The sequence below is a fragment of the Myzus persicae genome, unplaced genomic scaffold, assembly GCF_001856785.1.
Source record: "Myzus persicae strain clone G006 unplaced genomic scaffold, MPER_G0061.0, whole genome shotgun sequence".
NCBI lineage: Eukaryota > Metazoa > Arthropoda > Insecta > Hemiptera > Aphididae > Myzus > Myzus persicae.
In genome coordinates this window covers 305439-316319 of record NW_019101865.1, presented here as the reverse complement: position 1 = coordinate 316319, position 10881 = coordinate 305439, and the positions used below count along the sequence as shown (strand labels likewise).

Below are 10881 nucleotides of genomic sequence, written 5' to 3'. Positions count from 1 at the left end.
GGCTATCTGACCCAGTTTTCGTGGCGTGACGCATACGCGCGCGCGCGTGCCTCCCAGGGCCCCCTCCACCCNAACCGACCGATATCGACCAGCACAGACTCATAATATTATGGCCCGGTACTTAAACCCCTCACGACGCTAGATCATTATGACGAAACACTTTTTTCTCGCAATTACAATTTTCCAGTACAATGTATCCCGAAAAATGATTTTTGGCCACCTTATTTACGTTTTTTTCGTTCACTCTCACTCGGTGTACAGCCGACCGACCGACCGACCGACACACCGACCGACCGACCGACCGGCCCGTATCGACGAGCACACACGCGTGATGATGCTTTGCCCCTCTCGCGATACTATATCATTATGCACACACACACACACACTCTCACACACACACACACACACACAAACACCTACACGTCGACGCTTACACACACGCGAGCCGCTAGACGGTGGCGCGAAGGGATATACGTAAAAATCGTACGCCGGCGGTCCGCCCCACCGCGCCGACCATCACCACACCACCCCCCCCCCTGCCGTCGTCCCCCCGCGGTGGCACGCCGTGGCGGCTATCTGACCCAGTTTTCGTGGCGTGACGCATACGCGCGCGCGCGTGCCTCCCAGGGCCCCCTCCACCCCCCGGGGCACGGCGAGCAGGGTGGTCGGTGCCGAGTATACGCCGCGCCCCCCCTCGAAAACGGGCGGACGAAAAACCACACACACACCGTCGCGTACACACAAAAAGCGTGCTCGGAAACTTCGCGTCCTCAGTCTTTGTTTTGGTACGCGACTCCCACCATCACCTCTCCGCTGCGTAACTCTCTACGATATTATAATATTCTCTCGTCGAGACCCGCATAGCGCTTTTCACAAAACACACGTACGTATGTCACATTATAATATAATAATTTAATATAATATAATAATTAATAACAATAATAATAATAATAACAATAATAATATTATATCAATCGTCGTCGTATCGGCGGCGTACGGCTGCCACTCGTCATCGTCGTCGGCATTACACGTAATTAATAATGTTATTATTAGGTATTTATATCACTCGTAATTTTTTTTTTTTTTTTTAATTTTCATAATTCATAAAAAAAAAATTAAATTATGTACACATATACCTACCAATAATGTTATAATAATTATGTTCGATTTCATTTTCGCTTCCCATTTAGTATATATTATTATTTTTATCGCTTCTAAAAATTCGTAATTAAACGAAAAAAATAATAATAATAATAACGATCATCCGATTTCCTATCTTATCTCCGTTTGTTTCGTACGTTTTTAACGGGCCTTCCGTATAATTATTATATACTAGGCAGCCAGAATATACCGTCCGGAAGCCGAGTGAATTTTTCGTAACCGCATACAATAAATTATCTTAATTAATATTATTATTATTATTATTATTATTATTATTATTATTATTATAATTATTATTACAATTATTATTTTTATATTATTATAATATAGCGAACGTTGTAATACACGTTGCGAGTTTCACCTCAGTAGCTGTGAAAAACGCTGGCCAGCGAATATGAATAATAAAAGCCCCGCTAACTCGATTTTCGACGGTTTCAAAAATAATGCGATGTCCAAGTTGGGCGTCACAAAACTGCTCTCGCAAAGTTTGTAAGTGTCATACTATAATATTTCTTAACGTTTATTGTACACACAACGATCTGCACAATTTTTTTTTTTACCGTACCGTTTCCGACGAAACGTCGTAGAAAAAATACAACAAATAAATGAAAAAAGCAAAAATAAAATAAATTATGCCTTTGTACGCGAATTAAATTATTTATTTGTTCTCTAGGTACATGATATTTGTTTTTTATTAATTTGCTTGATAATGATATTATTATCATTATTATCATTATTATATTATTACGATTTTCCACATGCACGCTTTCATTATTTATAAGTCGTACGATATTATATTATTTTAATAACAATAATTACTGCATTATATTTTTGTCGTCGTCGTTTTATAATACATCGTTATCGCCGTAAAATCGGCATACCCGGTTTAATGACTAAAAATGCGTTTCGCTCGTGTGGTGGAAACGACGAATTTTCCTAATGGAAAATAATCCCCTTCCCCGTCCTCGCAGTTTGCCGTTTTGCCCGACCTTCCAGCCGATGACAGCTATCTTATTGTTAGGTAATGTCTGCAGTGTTGTATAAATTATTAATACAACAGATAATAATATACATACACTTTTACCTACGCATTATTATTATTATTATTATTATATAGTATATCTCTACGGACCGGAGGGGTAAATAGTGTGTGTGCATATATATATATATATATATGTGTGCATTTAAACATTGTAATGCATTGGCAAAGACGTCTCTAATGTACACCGTGGTATTGTTGATTTGAATGTGAACACCGATATCGGGGTTCGGGTTAACGACACGCCGTAAAGCAATAACTGTAATCGAAATCGCGAGAGCAGACGCGTTCGAGTAAAAATCGTTTCGACAAATTTTGCGCGTATTTCGATATTTTTTTTATACTCACGATATAATAATAATAATAACAACAGTGATAATAATATGTGGGTACAGCGATATTATTCCGCAGTATCTCGAGACCGTGTCAAATGTTGTTTCGACGTTTTTCGTGTACCTACGAGTAAATTCTGCACTTGAAAGTATATTATTATATTATCATCCGTCGGTTGTAAACGCCAATGGTTATTGTCTCTGCAACTTCCAATAATAATGGTAAAAAAAAAAAATCGTTTACTCACACATCGGGTAATAATCGCGAAAAAAAAAAATAGGCATCAAAAAATATAAAAAATAATTTCCACATTATTATTATGTGACCGATGATGTTTGGTGTATCGTGACTATTAGTGTTACTAACATATTATGTTCCAACTCGATTAATGTAATAATATTACACTCGCAGTACTTGCAGTCGCATAATTTAATGAAAAATTATTATTGTTTAAACAAATCGTTTAAACACTTGCGAAAACATACTGAACGTAATAAATTGTATTTGTAAAACGCTTGCATATTATAATTACACTATTATTCATCAACTAAAACTGTATCGCCTATGATACACATCCAAAAGTATTTGATGATAAATATGGTTTCTAAGGAATCTTTGTAATTAGAGTATTTATATAATTGTAATATTATTTTCATAATGACGATGTATTAATATTTTGACGCACCTATAATCTGTAGTACGTTTCAAATAACTGACTAAAAAACACAACTCTTAGACATTTTGGTCAATGGATCAGACATTATTTAGGTGTAGAATATAACACGTATATGTATGCCAATAATAACTTTGAAAAATAGTCTTGTTCTTTTGCTTCTCGTCCAAACATAATTATAAAAATCATTCTCCGCGACGTCGGAATGGTCAGAACAAGTTTTACAAAATATAATACGGCAGGAATATTAAAAATTTACGATTTCCCTTGCAAACTACATTGACTAAATTAATTATTAATCGGTTCGATGGAAAAACGTACAAGAACGATAATCATATCGTCATAATATCTCGAAAGCTGCAAAAAAAAAAAATGATGGCGATAAAATATTTATATAGGTATTAATAACAATATAATTGTCATTCGAAAATTTATAATTCTGTTAATATTCTCTTAAATAGTTCATTTAGCTCATAAAAACACGCTACATTGTAGTCTCAATTTCATTCCACAGATAAATCCATTATGTGTTTTTTTTTTTTTAATGTTTAATAATTCAAGATGTAAAAAATAATATTAATGATACTTGTGTTTACTTAATGCATAACGCGTAAAAAAATATGTAAAAATCTGATGTATTTTTAAAGTGGATTCTGGAATACATAATTTTAAACTTTATTTTATGTTAATTAAGTCTGTCGAAGTTAATGAAATATTTGTTCGCTGCACACATTTTTTTACAGTACATATTATATATGTATACACACATATTAAACATCATGGCTAGACGCGTGGGCTTATAAACTTTAAAACAGTAAGGTTTTTTGTTCGACAAATCGCAATCTTAAAATAAAGTTAAAATAGGTACCATGAGATGTTTTGTAGAACCACGGATTTTTATTTTATAAACGGTGCGTAGCACCTCATAATATAATTCAAAACGTTTCCGTTTAATCGTTCAAACCCAATACTCGGGAAATCAAAAATCAAAGTTTCGACACAAAAACAAATCATTCAATCTTTTTTTGACGTTTTCCGTGTTGTTACGACGACAACAAAGAGTGAAATTTCAGAAAATATTATGTGGTTTCATATATGTCGGTGGGACAAATTAAGCCCGAGCACATTTATTTTATTATCATAATCCCGGATTAATAGTAATCGGGATGGGTGGGAGGAGGGAGATTAACCCGTCAACTGGTTAGTCCGCAAGAGTTTTATTAAAACGTTCGACTCAAAGGGAAATAAAAATAATAAATAAATAACAGAAAAAATTAACTAGTGAAACGTCAAAGTTACTGATGAACACAATAGAACCTTACATAAATATTATTATCCGAGTTTCTATCGTCTAAGGAGAGCGTGTGAGCCGAATAAAATCTTCGAATAAGCTGACTGGCTCTAGTCGAATGAAGTTATCTAGGTATTCGTATCACATCAAAATTACTCGGAAGGTTTATACTAATTTAGTTAATTCGCACTACTGAAATTATAATATTAGTTACACTGAAATATTAAACATAATAATTTTCATTTGATCTTTTCCGCTTTGGACTGTTCTTTTATTTTTCGAATAGCGTATAATTCTTAATAATTATTATTGTGCATGTTCGCTCTAACTTATATCAAAGATCTTACATTTTGTCGTTATTTGTTGGGTTTCGACGGCGAACAGTTTCAAAACTGAAATGTATAGTAATATATAATAACAAATACCTATTGCAGACAACTAATTTATATTTGTTTTAAATAATTAATTAATTCATCAATAAATATAATTTTGAATAATCGAAATGACGTCGAATGCAAACAATCTTACTTATCTTCGTAAATTTAATAAATATTAGAATGATTGCAAGACATTTTAAGACCATAAAATAGGTTTGGTTGAGGACTTGCGCCATTTTTTATCACCTAATTGGAGATTTTTGAGTTTTGTGAGATAAAAATAAAATGAACTTTTGATTTTTGCAACCCCTTACCCATTTATCATAAAAATCACCATTAATCTAGGCCGGCACATTTTAACATTGTTTTATTACTCTGAAACCTTAATTTTCAATTTCATATTAAAATATTATGTATCAGCACATTCTTCTACATGTATTTTTTAATTTAAATTAGTCAAATTAAAGTCTCTCATAATCGACTAGCTGCATACTTTATTCTTGCGCCTATATTGATGGTAGAAATTCCATGTAATCGTAGCATAATATTACACGATTTTAAAATTATTATAATTTAATGATTACCGAAAATAAAAATTAAAGTCGGGTGAAAAAAAATGGTCGACAAGAGTATAGTATTTTTTATTATTATTGTTCGCTAATTAAACCTAAAGTATTTATAATATTTTTGTCGTTAGAAATGTGATAAAAACAATTTATTTGGTAGCGACGCAGTGAAAGGAAAAAAATTAATGTTTGCTTCACAGAGCTAACGTCGGGTTTTTTCCATCCTCTAACACGTCCGCATCGTGTAATATATTAAAAAGTTCGCTTGGTTCTCACAAATCCAAAAAATTCTCTCGTAAAAATTAGACTTTTTAATATTTATGTACACAACGCATTGCACAATAATTATTTCCATTTTTTATTTCGGGAAAAGCAACTAAAGGTTGCATTGTAGTTTATTACGGCGCTGTCAAAAAAATGGCTATAAAAAACGATGCCTTAATTACAGCCTCACCACCGGCAGTGGCGATAATATAATAGATAGACTCTGTAGTCGTGGTCGAGTCACGTTCTAAGTTTAATTTAAAACCCTGTGCTTATTACACTGTAATATTATAAATATAATTATGACGGGAAACAAATTTTGGGATGTTTAAAGGTCGAGTTTTCGAAATTGAGAGATTAAAAAAAAATAATAAGAATAAGAATAGGTAATTTTTTTTATTACACCGAAATACAAAGGGAAATAATAATTAAAAATTTAAAAATATCCATGAAAGTGTATCAACTAATTACACGGTAAAATTAATGATTCATGTTGTGTTAGACTTTTCATAAAGATTTCATAAAAAAATAAAAAAACAACACAAAACGGTAGGTATTATAGATTCATATTTTGTATACCTATCAGAAATAAATTGCTTTAAAAATTTAAATCATTAATAAATTGTCTTAGTTAGACATAATAATATTATCCATCTCATAATTTTATTTTTATATTAATATTATATTGATGTAGATATTCTGTTTAGTTTGAAATGTGATAATGATGATTTTTTTTTGTAATAATAATGTTTAATTCCTTAGATTTTAAATATTTGTGATTTACTGACGATAAAGGTGGTTATTTTTTATTACAATCTCAACATGCTTAACCGCTTAAATACTGCCTACTTGTCTCTTGTGACAAAACGCAAAAAAAAAACGATACAATATTTATAATCAAATGTTTAACAATATAATTATTATAACGATCAATAATCAATGACCTTTGTTATTTTTGTGTCCTCATATTTTGTTAGTTTAACATTAAAGTATTGCATTAAAAAAAAAAAATGCATTTTGTTATTATTTTTCATTACTATTATTGTTATTATCAATAACAATTGTTACTATGAGCAATACATTTTTATATCGATGTCATTATTTATAATTAAAAAAATTTTATACCAATAATAAAGTTATGCCAGTAGGTACTTGTTTTTTGAGCAGTTGTCGAACAAAATTAATACAACAAAAATAATATAAAAATATCTTTTTCAGTAATAATCCTTCGCAAAACCCAATTATTATTATGTCTACAATTTTCATTTTTAAAAATACTAGAATTTTTTTTTTAATTTTATTATACCAGATATTCAATTTTTTTTTCTTATTAAAGTTTGATTGGTTTGTTACGGGTTTTGTGTGTATTAATTCCTCTCGGGAATACAATGTATTCGCTGCGACGTAGTTACATTGTATCAGCGAGAAAACCGCAAGCTACCAATTATAATACAGCTGTATTCGAAAATAAACATTAATTTTTTGCGAAAACAATAATAATTATTAACGATCATCGTAAAGCTAATATATATTTAGACATCTCAAAGTGTAAGCGTAATTTACTTTTGAATAATACACAACAGACAGCCTTCAGAATGGTATTAGTCTGATGATAAAGCACACTTTGCGTCGATATATTTTGTGGAAAATATAACAAAGGCTTTTCTTAGTTACAAAAACGAGATATTTTTGGTTTTTTTTTTTATAAACTCTAAACTGTCCATTGATAACAAACATTTTTGAACGTCTTGAGATTTTCTAGAAAACCTTTATTGTTTTAATTTTGTCTGACAACAGAAAAGACACCCTCGTGCATAATTTACAGCGATTTGTGTGTGTACCTCAACAATATTGCTGCTGTAATGCTATATAAGAAGAAAAACAATTTAATTAGAACCGATTTCCAACGATGAATATTAATATCGATAACGTTTTAATGCTATTATACAACCATCGAGTGTCAATATTTGCATTTATTCAATAGACAAATATTATGTTTCATCGCCAAATTAAAAAAAAAAAATGAACCAAACGAGATCGATAATAACAGTATATTGCACCTATCCAACAACTAATTCAAATAACATATTATTATGATATCGATGAGGTTTGATACTCATTATTTTATTTTATTACCAAGAATAAAAGTTTATACTCACAACAATATATTATCATAACCAATATTTTTTTTTAGTTCTAAACTTTTTGAACTTGTCTTTCTCTATATTATTTTGTTTCCTGCTTGAATTTCTCGAAGTTACAGTATAGACACGAAGACTTGAACGGGGACGGGATACACCCTCTCTTCAACACACATGTCCAATGCAAGTTATATTTTGTTTTCAAACGAGCGATACTTCCAACTCTCAAATAAAACACCTAATATTCTTTTGAAACTAAATGTACGATATTAATAATATTATTATTTAGGAATCAGATACCGATAGAACACGACTGTTGTCTGTTTCGGGGCACAATTACTGACGAACGGTCGATGTACAAAGATAACCACTTTGGACAGTTCAGTGTCTTTATTATTAGATACGCATTGTGTTTAAATTCAAATAATTAAAACGTTTATAATAATTAATAATACATGAAATTAAACATAAAATGAATGTACGATTGTACCTATTGTAATATATCTACAGGTTGTACATTATTCTTAATCATGCAAACACTAATTAAACGCATAATGAGCCTCACTAGAATTGTCATTCAATAAAATAAATGCGGTATTCAACCATCGCATGAAAATAAACTTATGATTGCTCCCGAATTTTGAATAATCATTATTATTTCACTTTAGAAGACTGTTTTGGCTGTTGAACAGCGAAGCAATCAGAGTTGCTAGCAACCCTTAATTTCCCGGCTAGTTTGATTTTTCGTGATTTTGTATGGCTACTCAATCCTGGGCCCAATTATTATCGCACCCCCATATTTAATTAACGTTTTGTTTTCAAATTGTGTTTGACATTTTTAATTGATTGACATTTGTCTGATTTCAATGGCTTTATTATTTTTTTTTGCACTCGAAGTGTTTCGGTTATTTTGAAATTAATTAAAAGCAAAAGCTGCCGTTTATAATATTATTATTGTATTCGTGTTTCGCGGTTATAACGTGGCCGTGACAAAATGCCCTAATAAACGTAAAATAATTTACTGAGTATCAGTTTATCAGTAATAATAAATATTTATATAATTTAGTACCTAAACGTTTTTTCATGATTATTTTTCCATCCCCTTGATTCATTTAAACCCATTTTCATTTTTATTTTCAAGAGACTAAACAGTCAGATTTTATTATAGGTTATGACGTAATGTACTTGACTTATTTTTTTTGATATAAATGAGAAAATAAAATGCTATAAACAATATAAAATGTATAAATAAGCATTAAATATAGGGTGGTAATAAAATTCGAAACGGTATATATTTCAATGAAAACTGTGCATCAAAATCACATGGTCTAACGCACTGCATAAATTGTTAGAAACTTATTTTATTTTTGTGGTACCCATACAAAAAAAGAATAAAAACATATCCTTTTAATCATATACTTAATTATCGTTTGAGATTAGTTCAGTCTGGTGTATCATTGAAGTAACTGTACATTACTTATATAACAATCAAATAATATAGAAAGTTTTTACGATACAACTACGATATCATATTTTTTAACAAATATTATGAAATAAAATTTACAAATTGTTTATACTAAATGGAATACAATACATGAAACAGAAATTTTAACGAGTGGACATAAAACGATTTTCTAGAGACTTAATCTTAATATTTTTTTTTATCGATGTTTATTTAATATTATTATGATTACGTTTATATCGTATAAAATAAAATACAAATATTCGTTCAATTAAAATTTTTAATCTACCGGCTAATACGAGCACGTGACCCACATAGGTTCATGGATCATTATATTATTATTTTAATAACAATATATTTATATACGTATAAAATCGGTAGTACGAAACGAATTATATTAACTATATAGGTAGACAATATTTAATCAATAGTGACATCGCATAACATTTTATGGTTCATAAATTGAAAACGAAATGTGCACGAATGTGTAATGTATTAGAAACATCAGAGTATTATTATACTGCCGAACGCTGTAGTGGTCTTGTCGAATAAAAAAAAATCCTCAACTTGAATAAACAGTAAAACCTCTAAATACCAGACACCGTCTCTCTGTCACTGAAATTATGTCCACTTTTTGGAGGGGTTCAGTCAGTAGAACTTTGTAGTTTGTTCCCAAAGAAACGTTCTCTATTCGGGTGTGTCCGTCCAGGGAGGTTTTGTCGTATTTTATATAATACCTATATAATTATTATTTGTCTAGGAAAAATAGTCTAAATATTTTTTTTTTTTTTGATATTTGAGCATCAACAGTGTTGAAACGCTACAGCGAATAGCTCGACGGAGTTTAATTATTATTTGCTAACTTGATTACATATATAATATAATACACGAATGCGGGTATAGTATGTTCCATATAATATTATGACCGTAGTAAAATATTATACGACTCCAATTCGATAATAATATATTTTTACATCGACGATAAAAATTAGTATGTACCTATATCAGACGCTATAAATTAAAAATCTATTCTCAATGTTATTGGAAAGACGGTATGTATTTGAATAAATTGCCTCGAGAAACGACTGGAGCAAAAAACAAAAATAAGTAGTTATGTTGCTATTAATATATGTTTACGTTTCGAAATTTGATTTATAGTCATATGGCGTAATAAATCGAAGTTGCTTCTTGCAGTTCGGCTCCATCCGAGTATAGGTAGTAGACAAGCAGCAGGAGAAAATAATACATTGTTTTCGTTTTGTGTGTGGCTCGGTGAAAAATCACTGAAACCGTTATGAGGTTTTTATGTTCATTTCAAAATTATCCAAGCAGTCTTAGAACAATGCAGACAAATATCAATTTGGGTTCATCGAGTAATATCAAAATATAATATTATTATAATTTATTGTGGTTATTACTTATTATTTTTTCCATTATACGTAACTCTGTCAGAGCATAACCATAATTATTATTATGTAAACTAAATAATTTTAAAATACTCGAATAATGCTTTTGCCTCCTTCCCACCTCCAACCATATTTTCATTTAACCTGTTATAATAACTATACAGAAAT

General features: G+C 30.6%; 1 protein-coding gene across 2 annotated transcripts in view; it reads left to right on the top strand.

The window, feature by feature from the left end:
* The first annotated feature begins 761 nt into the window (after nt 1-761).
* LOC111030614 (synaptotagmin-7) overlaps nt 762-10881 on the top strand; it is a 261996-nt gene continuing 251876 nt past the window's right edge. Inside the window, exons 1-2 of one of the 2 annotated variants that reach the window (XM_022310198.1) lie at nt 762-883; nt 1492-1650. In XM_022310198.1, the coding sequence (XP_022165890.1) occupies nt 1556-1650 (95 nt within the window). In that variant the 5' untranslated portion in view covers nt 762-883; nt 1492-1555. Of the gene's footprint in view, nt 888-1491; nt 1651-10881 lie in introns of both variants that reach the window. The other variant, XM_022310200.1, reaches the window with a different exon arrangement.